Raw genomic sequence first — 17,937 nt, forward strand, 5'->3', positions numbered from 1 at the left:
ACAATTTCACATAATAATCATAATTATTACTGATAACATATGCTAAGATGTATTAGAAGCACAGGAATTTCATACAATTTTGGAACACACTAATAACACATTTATGTAAACATAATTCAAAGAAGGTTAAACATTTTTTCATATTTGACAATACTTCCTGTATGATTTTATCATATCAAATAAACCAAATATCTCTTATAAACTTTAGGGAACTAATATCAATAAATTCATGAGGACCAAAATTAGAATTTGATTTTGGAGAGTGTCTCAAATATAAAATGTTTAGAATACTTGATATCACAAAATAGGATCACAGTCATTGTAAAGTAAGTCATTTATTTAGCCAAAGTGGTAACTCAAAGATTAAAAAAATGAAAGCAGAAAGCTTTATCTTTGAGAGAGGAGACTTTGAGAGAGGAGACCAAACAATAAGCCTTAATAAAGACAGAATGAAGTCAATTAAATATGTCTCTCAAATCTTATAAACTGCCTATAAAACTTTAATTATCTTGACCATAAGATATATTTCCATAAGCCTTTTTATAACTTTTATAACCTTTTATTAAGAAGTGGGTTAATGCTCCAAGAAAACCTTGTTAATCTAACACAGGAGTCCATATTCTGGTCTTGCCTCAGCATGCCTTCAACATTAATGGTTAATTTATAGAGAAACTGAACTTATTTTTTCTCAAAATCAGCCCTTATGATCTCACATGCCTAGCTCTTCTGCTTTAGTCCCTGGTCCTTGAATTGAATAGTTTTAGTTTCTGTCCCTGTATCTCATGAACACAGTTTATTTTGATTGGCATCTTCTACTGGGTCTGAAGGTGAGGCTTTAACTGCTGTCGGTGTTTAAGATTTAGCAAGATTTGGGGTCCTTTTTAGACTCAGAAGTCAAAGCCCTACTCAATGACACAAGGACTGTAAAAGCACATGCAGAAAGTTACACGGATGTAATAACCTTAATTAAATAAAAATTTAATCTCAGTTCTTTTCCTAAGCAAATCTAAACTTAATAATAATGACATAGAAATTATTTTGATAAAATGTAAAATCTGTTTCTTAGGCCCGGTTACCAAAAGGCAAAAGAAAAGAACTTCTGCAATGTGACTGCTGTTCCCTGTGGGGAGTTCATTTAGATAATCCTCACGTCAGACCTAATGAGAATGGCACTTGAATTAATTAGACATAGGAAGTGCTTCCTGAGCAATTTAAAGCCAAGAACACAGAATATTATGTTGGAAGAAAACATTTCCTTTAGACCTTCAAGATAAAACATTATTAGCATCAGGCCAAAACAATTATGACCTAAAGAAAAAACTTACAGTAGCTGAAAACAAATTGAAGGACAGAGCCATAATTTCAGTCCTTTTAAAAGGGGAGAGAAACCTGAAAACAACGAGATGCAGTAAAAGTTGAACTTCGTGTACAAAAAATCATAAAGTCTTGTAATTTTATTAAGAGTAAAGCAATACCTTAAGAAAATCTCATTATTCTAACCAATTATTTAGCGTATAAGTGGTGTTTTAAAAATATTAAATATAGACAACTGGGTCATATAAAAGTTTTTTTTTCTTTTCATAAACCCTCTTATTATGACTTACACAGACCACTTATAACATGCTTGGGCATGGTCGTCCTGAACATCCCTCTTTCTTTAACAACCAGTCATTTTATTTTAGGACAAAAATTTACCATACAAGATTCTTTTGCATATAAAATTATTTTTCTTTAAGCTTTCCTACCAAAAATACCTCTTTATTTCTATAACTTTCTTTACATCTCTCTTATTTCCAGGTTACTTTTACCTTGTTTTAAACGTAAGACTCTGTCTCAAAAAAACACAGACAAAAACAAAAGTTTGAATTAGACAAAAAGTATTCATCTTTTAACATTTTGGGAGGAAAGCCAATGAAGAAGATTCTTCAGAATGCACCTCTGAATTAGAATTAGGATCCTAAACAACAGCTTCCTAGGAGGAAAAAAAAACAGTGAAGAACACTTCCTGTAACTGTCCTCAGCCAGCTTTAACTTTGTTAGCTTTTGTCCACCATTACACATGCCAAGGTCAAATCCTCTCACAGTGTAAGGTAATCTTTGGTACCCTCCAAAGCCAAAGAGGTCAGGTAATGCAAATATAGGAGAGCAGACCTTTAGACCTAAGAAGAATCTGCCCATGATTCTTGAAACTCTGCAAAGAAAACAGAACACCCCAAAAAGGGGCAAGAGGTGCCTGTGTTCTGAGTTCTTTAGGGGGTTTGAGTCATTAGAAGCCTCTTAAGATTTTTCCTGGTATTGAAGATGGTGAAAGGAGAGGAAGGAATAGGGTGAAGAAAAGTAAATGAAAGAGCAGTTGTTTTTTTAAGACAGGAAGCAAACACAGAAACCAAGCACCTGTTTTTTTTCTTCTTTCTTTTGCAGCTATCAGGAATTTTAGCTAATTCATACAGGCCTTGTTCCCCATAATTTGGAATTCTCATTCAGATTTGACCAAGTCAGGTAGAGTTGGTCAACTCTGGGACCAAAGAGAAAGACCAGAACAAACAACAAAAAACCCCAACAGTATGATTACTGAACACTCTAATGGTAAGGAGAATTAAGACCAGCTGACTGTTAATCATAACTTTATCCAAGACAAAATCCCAATTCAGCTACTTACCTAGGAGTGGGTCTCAGGCTGAAGACAGCTCTCTACCAGCCTAGAAGCAGGAAAAAATTCAAACTGGCCTTCCCTGTTGGAAGCAAGCTCAAATTCCAGAGAGGAGTTACCTGCCTTCCATTGTCATGAAAGCAGAAAAACTTGCCTTCCTTGTTGTAAGCAAGTAAAACTCAGAAAAAGAGTTGTACAGCAAAATAAACGTTAGATCTCAACCAAATTTTGGGTGATTGGGGATTCTCTGGAGGGAGGGAAGCTTCCAGGCCTCAGCAAATTGTCCTGTTGGTTTGGGCCATAAAAGCTCAAGCTGGTACAAAGCCCAGTTGGAGATTTTTCAAAGGTCAGGGGCCACCTCCATGCAGAGTCCCTTCCATTGGTCACCAAATTGTAAACCAAAAGGTATCTGAGATATGTCTTAACACATTTAGAAAGCTTATTTTGCCAAGGTTAAGGATGTGCCTGTCACACAGCTTCATGAGGTCCTGACAAATGTCCCCAAGTTGGTTAGGGTACAGCTTGCTTTTATGCATTTTAGAGAGACATGAGACATCAATCAATATGTGTAAGATGTACACATTGGTTTGGTCCAGCAGGGCAGGACAACTTGAGGTGGGGGGCTTCCAAATTGTAAGTAGATAAGAGACAAAAGGTTGCATTCTTTTGAGTCCTTGACCAGCCTTCCACTGAATACAAAATTTGGTCTGATTCAGTGAATCTGCATTTTTATATAAATAATAAGGTAGAGGAAGCAATCAGATATGCATGTCTCAGGTGAGCCTCAGTGGGATGACTTTGAGTTCTGTCTATCCTTTGTCCAGGAGTCATTTCCTTGTGGGCAAATTGTTAGGTAGGTGTGTAGCTTTTTTAACTTTGTAGCTAGCTTATTTAGGAATAAAATGGGAAGCAGGTTTGCCTGACATAGTTTCTAGGTTGATGTTTCCCTTGGCTTAGTGATTTTGCGGTCCCAATATTTATTTTCCTTTCAAAACTCATAAAAGTAGTATTTTTCTATCATAAAAAATGTCAAACCTGCTTTATCGTTTTGAAAATGTTAATTTTAATTTATTTTATTAATTTTTAAAGAAATTATTTTTCTTTTATAATAAATGCTGTACTTTCTTGAAAACAGTTCCATAAAGTATGTGCTTCATTTGTATTACACTACAGAAATATGTTATTAATTTAACCAAATGCTGAGCAATAAGTCCAGGTGCATGGCTCAAACCTGTAATCCCAGCACTTTGGGAGGCCGATGTGGCGAGATCACTTGAGCCCAGGAGTTCCAGACCAGCCTGGATGTCATGACAAAACCCCATCTCTATAAAAAATTTTTAAAATTAGCCAGGTTTGGTTGTGCGCACCTGTAGTCCCAACTACTTGGGAGGCTGAAGTGGGAGGATCACTTGAGCTTGGGAGTTGGAGGTTGTAGTGAGCTAAGATTGTGCCACTGCACTCCAGCCTTGGCAACAGACTGAGATTGTGTCTCAAAGATTGAATTTGCTGAGATTAAAACACCACACACACACATACATACGCACACACACACACACACAGGTTCACACAGTAATATTTCAAAATATTAAATCTTCCTTTAATTGACTGGGCAAAGGGCTGTCTTTTCTCACCCAACAGGTTAAATATTGCAGAGCTAATAGATTGGAGTGACTTCTGACCTAGTCACATCTTAAAGGAAAACTTTTCAGTTTTTACTTTAAAAGTAAGTTGCCTTTTGTTCTTTCTACTGCATAGCTTAGTAGGAAAAAGCAGGTACTGTTTTGTAAAAAAAGATAAAAAGTTCTGTGATGTGCCACATTTTAAGCAGTTTCTTTAGCTTCAAGAATCTCTGGCTTGTTCAAAACATATCTGGGTGACACTGAGAAAGTTAAGATGAGGCTGGAAAGAACCAAAGGAGAGGAATAATTATGACAATAATAATAAAGGGGAAGGAAAAAAGAGTTGATGAAATGCCACCTAAAATGGGATTAACTTATCTTGTTGAATCAAGTTATCTATTTCTGGTCAATTTATTTATAAAATACAATAGTTTAAGAAGTTTCCTAGAAAAAAATCTTACACAAAAGCTCCTTTCATTCGTGAAAATACTTGTAAATATTTTTGCTTTAGGAAAAAAAATGTGCTTTCGGGGATATTACGCTGGTCTCTTAAAAGTTTCTTTAAAATTCTTAGCTTGGAGTCACTGTTACTCGTAACTGGAGGTATTAGCCTTTGGGTTGGACTTATGAACTATGTACCTTGGAAATGCCACACACCCTACCAAATGTGATGAGGATACAAGGGCAATCAACTTGGGGCCTACCGCTCATGTGGAAATTTGCTTTTCATTTTTCATGTTAAAGAATGATTCCCACAGTATGTAAAGAAGTAATTTAGAACACTAAAATTATCTCAGTATCCTGAGGCTTCCTGAGGATGGAGGCCATTTTCAGTATTGTAACAAAGTTTAGTAGCTTTGAGTGAGGTCTGTAGAGAAATGGAGACTGAGGAGGTGCCTTGTGAATGACTTAGATTTGGGACTCTTTGCTCCTCCCCCTTTGGTAATGTTATGGTTTGCTTTCAACAAAGTTATAGTCTTGCCTTTTTCAATATTTGTCCATATTTCTGAATTTTAAAAATATTTATGATAATCATTTATATTCAAAATCTATAACAATTTTAATGGTAAAGGATTGTATCTAAATTCAGTTTTTAATTCCATTGAGATAATATATACATAAACTCACAGGAAATGGGAACTCCAAAAGGTAGATTCTGAAGGCAGTGTCTTGACTGACTTCTGTACCTGTTATGATTCTCTAGAAAGAAAGCATTTGTCATGGAAATAAAGCATTTGTTGTGGAAAAGAAGAGCTGAGGACTAAGCCAAGAAATTTGGCTCTTTTTTTTTTTTTCCTGTCTGATACTCTCCTCTCCTTACCTCAAAAATCCTAATCGTCCCATAACATCATGTTGTATACCTTAAATATACTCAGTAAAATTTATTTGAAAAAAAATTTCCCAATCATCAACTCTTCTTCCTCGTACAAGAACAAGAATCCCCTGTACAAGCATCCTGGTAGGTAATGTGTGGAGAGGTTTATGGTTATTTGTCTTTCCTCACTGAAGGGAAGCTGAGATTCAAGTTTGTTCTGGCAAACTATTTTCTAACATTAAAATTGTATTCGTTTCCACTTTTTATTTGAGAAACGGTATGATACTTGGATGAAAGAAAATTAGAAGATCAGGAATATATAATGGACACTCAGAAAATACAAATATTCTTTCATATTTTTGAATATTTTTAATTCCTTAAGCATGCACTTACATGTTTTTATATACTTCAACTGTGTGTATTTTTGTATTTTATTTCACTTTGTATTTTAGGCAAACATATTTACATGTTGCATCATTATCTTTGTAACTAGTTCTGATATCTGCATACATTCTTTCAGGATGAAATACCATATTTAAGAATTTCTTATCATTGGTATTTCTTATCAATTGGGTATTGAACTTGCTTTTTATTTTTTCTCATTTCATAGATGCTACAATACATAGTGGTGAATACTACACATGTGAATATCTACACGTAGCTACATAATTTTTATTACAAAATGATTTTGAACTTATCCTTAGACAAGGGATTGCTAGTTCAAGGGATTTAGCTAGCATGTGTTCCAGTGATAAAATGCCTTTACAACAGGAATAAGAGTTTAAGTAGAATTTTAGATATATTCAGAATTTTAAGTTTCTAAATCTATTTTGAGAGAAAATAATCTTTTTTTTTTTTAAAGGGATGCTAATGACTAGCCAATGCTCTAGGAAGACATTGAGACCAGCCAACTTCTTGCCTTGATACTACTGAAGAGACATTGGGTGGCTGGGTTTTGAAAGCAGACTTCTGGGTAAGTGCCATTGTTTGGGTTTGGGGGATAGCAAAGACTTAGCAGAAGTGCTTTAAGAAGCAATTATCTACACAATGAGCAAGGAAGACACTTAAAAATGCAAATTTAATAGGTATAAATTGAATATAGAGCTTAGGAATACTAGTGGCGAGATAAGATCAGGCATTATTACCTGGGGTTAAATTAGTTAAGATTTTCTAGGAAGATGAGGTTCTCTATTAGGGTACCTATGTATTTATTTTTTATTTTGTAATAGTATCTTTTTCATTAAAAGACATTTAAATTTAATTTTATTTTAGATTAAGGGTTACATGTTCAAGTGTGTAACATGAATATATTGCATAATGGTAGGGTTTGGGCTTCGAGTGTACCCATCACCCAGATTGTGACCAATGTACCCAATAGGTAATTTTTCAATCCTCATCCCCCTCCCAACCTGCTCCCTTTCAGAGACCCCAGTGTCTACTGTTTCCATGTTTATGTCCATGAGTACTCATTGTTTAGTTCTCACTTAAAAGTGAGAACATGCAGTATTTTTCTGTGTCTGAGTTATTTCATTTAGGATAATGACCTCCAGCTCTATCCATGTTGCTTCAAATGGCATGATTTTATTATTTTTTATGGCTGCATAGTATTCCGTATTGTATATATACCAAATTTTCTTTTTCTGATCCACCAATGAGGAACACTTAGGTTGATTCTATGACTTTGCTCTTGTGAATGGTGCTACAGTGAAGATTTGAGTGAAGCGTCTTTTTTATACAACGATTTCTTTTCCTTTGAGTAGATAGCCAGTAGTGGCATTGCAAGGATGATTGGTAGTTCTATTTTTAGTCTTTTGGGAAATCTCCGTGCTGTTTTCCATAGAGGTTGTACTAATTTACATTTCCACCAGAAGTGTATAAGTGTGTCCTTTTTTTCTGCATCCATGACAACATTTTTTTGACTTTTTATTAATAGCCATTCTGACTGGTGTAAGATGATATCTCATTGCGGTTTTGACATGCATTTCTCTTGTAGTTAGTGATGTTGAGCATTTTCTCATACATTTATTGGCCTCTTGTATGTCTTCTTTTGAAAAATGTCTGTTAGTGTCCTTTGCCCACTTTTTAATTGGGTTGTTTGTTTTCTTCTTCAATTTTGTTTGAGTTCCTCATAGATTCTGGGTATTAATCCTTTGTCAGAGGCACAATTTGCTAACATTTTGTCCCATTCTATAGGTTGTCTGTTTACTCCGTTGATGATCTCTTTTGCTGTGCAGATGCTTTTTAGTTTAATAAAGTCCAGTTTGTTCCATTTTTGTTTTTGTTGCATTTGCTTTTGTGGTCTTAGTCATAAATTCTTTGTCTAGGCCAATGTCAGCTTTTCTCTATAAACAGGTAAAGTTCTCTATTAGATACTTCAAACAAAAAGAAGATGTTATTCTTGATGCTAACTTCTAGGTCTATCCTCAATTTTGTGCCAATTCTCTGTTCCAAGGCTTTGCCTTAGATTTATGCTGAGGAAAAGATATTTCATTGAGTAAAATTTCAAGCACAGAAGTGTCCATTCTTTTTTGAAGACTTCTATGGTAGAGAAGTTCTCAATAGGCTCATTCTGCCCCATGTTTTTCTTTTTCTTTTTCTTTCTTTTTTGAGACAGAGTCTCATTCTGTCACCAAGGCTGAAGTACAGTGGTACTATCTCGGCTCACTGCAACCTCCGCCTCCTGGGTTCAAGTGATTCTCCTGCCTCAGCCTCCTGAGTAGCTGGGATTATAGAAACCTACCACCATGCTTGGCTAATTTTTGTATTTTTAGTGGAAATGAGGTTTCACCACGTTGGTCAGGCTGGTCTCAAACTCCTGACCTCAGGTGATCCACCTGCCTTGGCCTTCCAAAGTGCTGGGATTAAAGGCATGAGCCATCACGCCCAGCCCCCATCTTTTTCTTACATAAAATGAACATGTGGAAATAGATTTAAATGTTAATTTCAATAAGGTTAGCTTACTCCTTCCCTGAGATACAGGGAAAGCTAATCCTTTATTCCATTTCCTTTTCCCTGTCACTGCAGTTCAGGCATTAGTATTGATGGTTGATATTTAAAAGCAATTAGTTTTTCCCCCTAGTATTATTTTAGGTGAAGATTATCTAGGTCCTGAATAAAGAAGTTTATAAATATTTAAATATTTAGCTACTTTATATGTTCTAAACATGAGGGAAATTCATTATCTTCAAAACTTGAGACTATAATAGTCCTTATGATTTTATTTTATTCTGACTATGGTGATCTCTTTAGAGTCATTTATTTTTCAGCAATGGGAATGACTGGATAATTCGCTATGGTAAGGACACATTTTCCTGGGAAGAACAGTATAATTCCTGTTATAATTTCATATAGCAGTATACTACTAATCTAATTAGAAAGAAAGTTTCCAATTCCCTTCTAGAATCACAGAACATTTAAATATATCTTCTTGCAGGTAATTTTTGCAAATACTAAATGCTGAGTATATACATAGTTTAATTTCTTGACCTTTGCCCAGACTATTTTACTGTATCACTTTTGTGGTTTAATACAGCTAAAGTATGTGCTATAACACTTCGCTTTGTCACAATCAGAATGACAACACAATCTTACTTATCAGATGCTATAAAAAGCGGAAAATCTATATATTGCTTTTCTTAAGTTAGGCTAGAACTGATCCTTTTAGTAGAAAATACAAAGTGGTAAAATGTTTTATTAACTTTAGACATGGGAGTACATTATTGTAAGATGTGATTGAGCAGCATACCAAGGAGATTTTCAACTTGTTTGGCAGAAGTTTTTGGTTGATTCAATAAATTCAACCAAACTGTTGATTTACTACTTCTGGCAGAAGTGAGTTTGCTCCCCTTTTAAAAAAAAAAAGTGAAAAAATAAAAAAAAAAAAGAAAGAGAAAGATGAAATTTCACAATTCTATGAAAGGTTGTTTTCAGTATATGGCAGACTGCTAGAAAGTGGTCTTTCAAGAAGCAAGAAACAGAATGAGAGGGTCAACTTGGAATTTATTTTCCTTCAATGGGTTTTTGCTGAGGCATTGCTTGGTACAGCATCCTGTACAACCAGAAAGGCAAAAGGAAAATAGCTACATTCTCCTCTCTGTAGGCCCAGTAGTGATTTGGGAAGATGAGAAAAATGTTAACAGTATAGAATTTGTATCATACATGAGAGGAAATAATTTCATAGATTCAAACACAGGAGTAGGTCCTCCATCTTCTAAAATGAAATTAAACCCCCCGCACTTAAAGTTGAGAACTTGGTAAAGCTACATTATTGTATGAATGCAAAAGAAGAATACGCTTAATTCTTTATTATGAAATGCATCATAACAATGTATTCTGTATTTATTTTTCAGTTATAGGTGATGCAACTTGCAAAACAATCCTGAAACATGAAACAAGAATAATAATATTTAAATATAACTTAATCATTATACCTCTTTATCCATCAAAGTGAATTCATTCCATTCCCTTTCATCTGTGCTCATACTTTGCATCAAATATTGGGTAAACCAAAGTGTGTAGGAAGAAATAAATGTTTTCATAGTCATTACTCTTTACAATGGGAGTGCTAAAATTCAAGCACATCTTTTTCAGAAGCTTTGTTAAATCAAATGGAGTATCCCAGATAGTTTTCACCTTCCTTCTGATTCCACGTTGCTTGACTCTGAATTTCAGAGCACCTCCTGTTATTCCAAATGTGCCTTTCCTCTGGGCCTGGAATGCCCCAAGTGAATTTTGTCTTGGAAAATTTGATGAGCCACTAGATATGAGCCTCTTCTCTTTAATAGGAAGCCCCCGAATAAACGTCACCGGGCAAGGTGTTACAATATTTTATGTTGATAGACTTGGCTACTATCCTTATATAGATTCAATCACAGGAGTAACTGTGAATGGAGGAATCCCCCAGAAGATTTCCTTACAAGACCATCTGGACAAAGCTAAGCAAGACATTACATTTTATATGCCAGTAGACAATTTGGGAATGGCTGTTATTGACTGGGAAGAATGGAGACCCACTTGGGCAAGAAACTGGAAACCTAAAGATGTTTACAAGAATAGGTCTATTGAATTGGTTCAGCAACAGAATGTACAACTTAATCTCACAGAGGCCACTGAGAAAGCAAAACAAGAATTTGAAAAGGCAGGGAAGGATTTCATGGTAGAGACTATAAAATTGGGAAAATTACTTCGGCCAAATCACTTGTGGGGTTATTATCTTTTTCCGGATTGTTACAACCATCACTATAAGAAACCCGGTTACAATGGAAGTTGCTTCAATGTAGAAATAAAAAGAAATGATGATCTCAGCTGGTTGTGGAATGAAAGCACTGCCCTTTACCCATCCATTTATTTGAACACTCAGCAGTCTCCTGTAGCTGCTACACTCTATGTGCGCAATCGAGTTCGGGAAGCCATCAGAGTTTCCAAAATACCTGATGCAAAAAGTCCACTTCCGGTTTTTGTATATGCCCGCATAGTTTTTACTGATCAAGTTTTGAAATTCCTTTCTCGAGTAAGTAAATCAGGGTATGAGGGCTAGGAAATGAAATTCACAAAAGATGTTGATTGAAATTTAATATTATCTTTGAAGGGAGTGAAATCTAGCTTTTAATATTAGTCAGGAATGTGTACACAAGTAGTTCTACATTATTATATGAATGCAAAACAAGAATACACTTAATCTTTAATGTAATCTCTTTATCTCTTAGTAAGCAGGGAGAATTAGGTAGTATAGACAGTGTATGAACTCAGTTTCTTTTTTTTTCTTTCTTAGGCCTGCTCTCTTTTCAATAGAAGTGATTGAAACAATAATAGTATCTTATTTGTTTTATAGTAAGGCAATGGCTGTGTAAGAGATAGAAATAGTGGGGAAGTATTAAAATTATTATTATTGGGTCAGCATGCTTAGCTTTGGTGTTACTGTCCTATGTATAGCACTTTCATTTCATTTTTATCTGCTCTTTCTCTCACATTTTCCAGGATGAACTTGTGTATACACTTGGTGAAACTGTTGCTCTGGGTGCTTCTGGAATTGTAATATGGGGAAGCCTCAGTATAATGCGAAGTATGGTAAGTTGAATTGGTAGAAAATAGATGAAAATATTTCTGTGTTTAATGTTTTTGGGGATTGTTTTGGTATTAAATAAGAAAATAAGTAGTACTCTGCTTGGAATGTAGTAATAGGTGCTCAATTAATACTGGCTGAATCAAAATACATTTGTGTGGTGGTTGTAAGGCAGAAAATAGTATACCCATTTTCCAGTGGGGAAATAGAAATTTAGTGAATAATTGAATTTCTCTAGGCTATGTGACTATTAAGTAGCAAAAACAGGACTACAGTCTCAATTTTATGGCATGGTGTTTTGTGTCAGAAGATAGGTCCTTGTTCCTTTATTCTTGTTTAATTCTCTATATCAGATCTTTATCCCCCACCTTATCAACCTTCTTGACTCAATAGGAAAGCTGTTGTATGGACATTGCTGAGTTGAAGCTGAATTTTTTCTTCTCTGGTGGTTGTGGAAATACCAGTGATGAACATGCCATGAAGAATGCCAGATGAAACTCATGGCCCAGGGGTCCCACCTTAGGACCTCAGCGAATAGTCTATACTCCAGTAGTCTAAGAAAGCCTTTGAGAAGCATTATATTAATCTCTTGTTCTTTGGATAGAATAGACATGACATAGTCTTTATTTAAAAATACTCAACAGCAGTTACATTTATGAGAATTTTTAAAGGTAATCTGCCTATTTTGCATAACTCTTTTGTCTTTAATTTGATCTCTAATATAAAGAAATAACAGAAAATATAAGTTCAGAAGAAGGTATATGGCCCTTGGTAAAGTATTTTATGTGTCAGAAAATCATTGTAAAATGATAATTTTCTTTAGTAAATTCTTAATTTTTATTAGTTGTTTCCCCAAATCCATAAACTCCCTTCTCAAATGTCCTATTACTTAAAAACTTATAAATATTTATAAATGCTCCATACTATTTTCTTTTCTTTTTTAAAAAAACTGAAAGCTCCACTCTTACTCTGAGGAGGAGTGAATTAGGCACTCCTCAATGAATAGGATGACATGACATACTATTTAAGTGTCACGCTTGTTTTTTAATGGCACTTTAAGCTTAGATTCAAATTCTACTACTATGTCTCTCAAATCATCTTCAATATTATCCATACCAGAGACAGTTCTTCAACTTTTATATGATTATTTTCTCCTTAATGGCATTGTCCCAAAATTGTTCCCTATAGACTCTGTTGTATATATTTCTGCTAGCTTTCTCAACTTCTGATCATTTTAAATAATAGATCTATCATTACTTCCCCTTTTTTCTATGCCATTTGTAATCGATAGTCCTGGATTACTTGTCATGTTTTCTCTGATTCATTGACAACTTAAGAAACCGATAATTGCAAGTTTACTCGCAGTTACTGGAATTGACATAAAACAAATGCAAATGAGCCATTTCTTTTCATTCCATTTTACTAGATCTGGTGGTGTGACAGAGCCAGCCCTACTGCTCCCAGCTGAGACCTAATTGTTAAATATTCAGGGATTTTGTGAACCAGTTGTTAATCACTGCCATTATTAAAAATTAAATGATAAAAACTTACAATAAAAATTATGTTAAAAACAGGTGACACATTTCAATATACCAATTATTTTACCTCATTTTACCATGATCCATGCTCTTGAGATTATTTACATCTTTTGCATCTTTATAAATGGAAATACTATGTAATAATGTGCTACTTCACACCATGGTACCATAATGTGTAATGGTGGTGTACTTGATTCCCAGATCTGCATTCAGTAATGTTTGGGAGGTAGCTTGAAATTGGCCATGGCAGGAGTATTTACACTATGGATATATATACAAATGATAAGAACCAGGTCTTACCTATTACAGAGCCAATTTTAATGTATTTCCATAGACTACAAAGTATGCAGGTTAATGATTCTCAAGCCATTCTCATCCTTTTAGTACTCTTTGTGTAACCCTTGTCTCTGTGGAGTTGAGAAAGCAACTGCAATGTTATTTGAACTTGGTATAAATTCTCATGTCCCTTATATTGGGGACATAGTGTTGAAGAATATTGACAAAGTCTATGTACTCTTGGAACTTATGAGTACTTAAAAAGTACACAAGTAAGAGGCATATTTGATATGGTAAGTGCTATACAGAGAATTAAAACATAGATATGGAGAGTTTAACAAAGAAGGTATCAGAGAAGGGCATTGTCTAATTTAAAGCTGCCATCTGAATGAAAAGATGAAGTTAATTGTGTTAAAAATTAGAGGAAAGACCATTCCCAGCAGTGGGAACAGTAAATGCAGTTTGAAATGAACCTGCCGTGCTAGTGAAATAGCTACTATATCTAAGGTAGAATGGATGTGGGAAGGTTGTACAAGAGGAAGAAAGGGTTATACAATGTCACACTGTGCACACGTCAAGACAAGAAGTTGAATTTCATTCTAAACACCATTGAAAAATATTGGATTGTTAAGAAGATGGATGGTGTATTAGTTTTCTATTGCTTTCATAAAAATTACAACAGACTTAGTGGGTTAAAAAAACAGAAGAAATTTGTTATCTTGTAGTTCTTAGATCAGAAGTCCAATATGGGTTTCAATGGAATAAAATCAAAGTGACAGCAGGGCTGAATTCCTTTCTAGGAGAAGATACTTGCTCATTTGGGTTGTTGGCAAATTCACTTTCTTGTGCTTGTAGCAGTGAGATCCCCGCTATCTGGCTGGCTACTGGCAAATGGCTATTTCCAGCTTTTAGAGGCCAGTACATTCCTTAGCTCATGGCTCTCTTCTATCTTGAAAGTCAGCCAAGGTGGGTTGAATCTCTCTTACACTTTGAATCTCTCCTTCCTTCACTTCATCTTTCTAACCCAGCTTGAAAAGTTTCTATACTTTCAAGGACTCATGTAATTACATTGAGTCCATCTTGATAATTCAGGATAATCTCCCCTCCTCAAGATCCATTCCTTAATCACATCTGCAAAGTCTCTTTTGCCGTGTAAGTTCACATTGTGACAGGTTCCGGGGAATTAGGATGCAGACATTTTTGGGAATCAGTTATTCTGCCAACAATAGATGACATCATCTCAAGGAAGATGAAAAGAAATATATTCAGATGAAAGCTGCCAAGATTCCTTCACATGCCTGCATATCTACCACTACCACTTCCTTTGGCCTGATAAAGGATTAGCACAACTACCTCACTCAATGGAGCTGTTGATTATGAATAAAAGTGATCAACTTCAATGTTTCTCAAAGGACAGTGTCCAGGGTTTAGGACACACCAGTCTCAAGATGAAGATGAATCATTTTAGTTAGTCATCACTCATACTCTGCCAAATTTGTAAAAGAGTTGTCATTATTTACCCATAACTTGACTATATATAACATTTAATAGAAAGTATAGTCAGTTGAACCCGTTTAATGTATTCGAGCCAGCAATTTATAAGCCATCCTTTTCCATGCTATTTAGACTTGTCTGGCAGGCGATTCGTGGTGGATCACGCCTGTAATCCCGACACTGTGGAAGGCTGGGGTGGGAAGATTGCTTGAGCCCAAGAGTTCAAGATCAGCCTGGGCAACATAGTAAGGCCTCACTTTTACCACAAAAGAAAACCAAAATTAGACAGATCTAGTGGCATGTGCCTACAGTTCCAGCTACTCAGGGGGCTGAGGCAGGAGGATTGCTTGAACCCAGGAGATCAAAGGTGCTGTGAGCCAAGACTGCACCACTGTATTCCAGCCTGGGCAACAGAGTGAGACTTTGTCTCAGGAAAAAAAAAAAATTGTCTGACAAATGTAGTGCTTCTTACATTTATTTATAATTTATTGAGGGTCAACTGAAGATATGGTAGGCCCCTGTTTTAAGCACATTTATATGTATTTTTCTTTTTTATCTATTTTTATAACAACTTTATGAGGTAGGCATCATAATTATCCTTATTTTCCAGATGATAAAGCTGAAGCATAATCAAGTTAATCAATTTGCCCCAAGTCACCCAGATAGGAAACTAAGACTTAGAAAGCTTAAGAAATTCCCAAGTTCCTACAGCTAGTCACCAATGGAACTGGGACTCCAATCAGGGCAAATATCCTAGAGAACATACTCTAACACACTGTAACAGCTGTAGCATTCTATCCCCTGATTATGTTATGAATTACAAAGGAATAGCACGGGTAAGGAATACTAAGCCTCAATTAGTCAATTATTCAGTGGAATGAAGTGGCATGTGAAACTTGTCTTACAAAAAGCAGTTGGAATAATCTTGTTGGTTAAGGTAAAAAAGAAATTATCTTCTACTTCTTGCTACCTCTGGTTTTGCCTTCTTCTGTAAAAAAATTGCTTAATACACTAAATTAATTCACATTTGAACTAACTTGTCCTTTGGTATTCTGACTGTCTTATAATTTTACAGAAATCTTGCTTGCTCCTAGACAATTACATGGAGACTATACTGAATCCTTACATAATCAATGTCACACTAGCAGCCAAAATGTGTAGCCAAGTGCTTTGCCAGGAGCAAGGAGTGTGTATAAGGAAAGACTGGAATTCAAGTGACTATCTTCACCTCAACCCAGATAATTTTGCTATTCAACTTGAGAAAGGTGGAAAGTTCACAGTACGTGGAAAACCGACACCTGAAGACCTGGAGCAATTTTCTGAAAAATTTTATTGCAGCTGTTATAGCACCTTGAGTTGCAAGGAGAAAGCTGATGTAAAAGACACTGATGCCGTTGATGTGTGTATTGCTGATGGTGTCTGTATAGATGCCTTTCTAAAACCTCCCAAGGAGACAGAAGAATCTCAAATTTTCTACAATGCCTCACCCTCCACACTATCTGCCACAATGTTCATTGTTAGTATTTTGTTTCCTATCATTTCTTCTGTAGTGAGTTTATAATTGCACAGGTTAGCTGAAATGAACAATATGTCCATCTTAAAGTGTGCTTTTTCAACTAATTAAATCTTTGAAAAGAACAGCTCTTGTTGAAAGATCATTTTTGGAAAGTTCTTTCTGAATAACTATACCTAGGAAATGACGATTTCCTTTGAACTTGACAAACACTGCTATATTGTATGAATTCTCAATCATGAGTTCAGGGATTTGTATTTCAGGAATCAATAGCTTACGTAAATTCTCCAGTTTAGAGTACAGAAACTCATATTATCTGTTTCACTTGCAAAACTGCCAGGATTGTTTCAACACTATCATTCTGCACAAGATACTGATATTTTGATAAAATAAAACTTGATATAGAGTGTTTAAGAACTCGAAAGTGAAAACTCTTTCAATACAAGCCATCGATAACATTTAGAGTGCTTGGATATTTCTATTTCTCCTCTGCTCAGAATCAAGAGAAAGAGGGAGAAGGAAAAAGTTCGGGTGGAAAAGAAGAAAACAAAAGGAGGGAAGAGATAAGGGAAAAGAATTAGTATTTTTTGCTTTCTCTGGTGCCATTGAAGACTCTAATTTGCACAGGATTGAAAGGAATATCTTCAGTGTATACAATTAACCTTCGACTCTCTTTTAAAGCACAAGCAGTTGTACCTAAATTCCTTACCTAGTCTGACCTGTACAAATATTACTACCGCCTCCTTCCTTTCCCCATGCCTCCCTAGAAACAAAAAGAGATGAAACCACATATTCCAAATCCACTCGGCTAGGTACTTTCCAATTATGGCACAAGTCATTAGGATCTTAATTTTTTTAAGGCATTACATTTTCCGTGAAAAAAAAGGAAAATATTTTACTTGTTACAGATCTCATTTCTTTATGTTTAAGCTTTGTTTAGTATCTGAAATGAGACTGAGCTCTAAAAAGCAATAAAAATAATTCAAATTATTATTATGCATTTTTTAAAAATTAAAAATAATTATTATGCATTTTTAAGGTTGAAGTTTTTAAAATTGAACCACTTGTATAGTCTTTTACATTATGTTAGCTTAAAATCTTTTTTATTTTTTTCTCTTTTAACTTCAGTTGACATGTACTAATTGTACATATTTATGGGGTAGAGAGTGATATTTTGATACATGCATACAGTGTGTAATGATCATGATAATAAGGATAACCAGCACCTCAAACATTTCTTTGTGTTGGGAACATGTAAGATTCTCTCTTCTAGCTTTTTGAACATATACAATGTTATTGCTAGTTACAGTAACCACCAGTGCTATAGAACACTAGAATTTATTCCTCCCCTCTAGCTGTTTTGTACCCGTTATCTGGCCTCTCCCTATCCCTCTCTCCTCCCATCCTTCCTACCCTCTAATAATCATAACAATAATTCCACTCTCTATGATTTCAATTTTTTTTTAGCTCC

At 35.1% G+C, this 17,937-nt stretch overlaps 1 protein-coding gene across 5 annotated transcripts in view; it reads left to right on the plus strand.

Moving 5' to 3' along the window:
* The window catches only part of SPAM1 (sperm adhesion molecule 1), a 35,388-nt gene extending 18,797 nt beyond the window's left edge, over positions 1–16,591 (plus strand). For 2 of the 5 annotated variants that reach the window (XM_055281428.1, XM_063641813.1), the window contains exons 2-5: positions 6,447–6,557; positions 9,934–11,093; positions 11,561–11,650; positions 16,029–16,591. In XM_055281428.1, the coding sequence (XP_055137403.1) occupies positions 10,140–11,093; positions 11,561–11,650; positions 16,029–16,514 (1,530 nt within the window). In that variant the 5' untranslated portion in view covers positions 6,447–6,557; positions 9,934–10,139 and the 3' untranslated portion in view covers positions 16,515–16,591. Of the gene's footprint in view, positions 1–2,470; positions 2,587–4,288; positions 4,374–6,446; positions 6,558–9,933; positions 11,094–11,560; positions 11,651–16,028 lie in introns of those variants that run through there. The other 3 variants (XM_055281426.2, XM_055281427.2, XM_055281425.2) reach the window with 2 other exon arrangements.
* The last annotated feature ends 1,346 nt before the right edge of the window (positions 16,592–17,937 follow it).

The sequence above is a fragment of the Symphalangus syndactylus genome, chromosome 6 (assembly GCF_028878055.3).
Source record: "Symphalangus syndactylus isolate Jambi chromosome 6, NHGRI_mSymSyn1-v2.1_pri, whole genome shotgun sequence".
Taxonomy (NCBI): Eukaryota; Metazoa; Chordata; class Mammalia; order Primates; family Hylobatidae; genus Symphalangus; species Symphalangus syndactylus.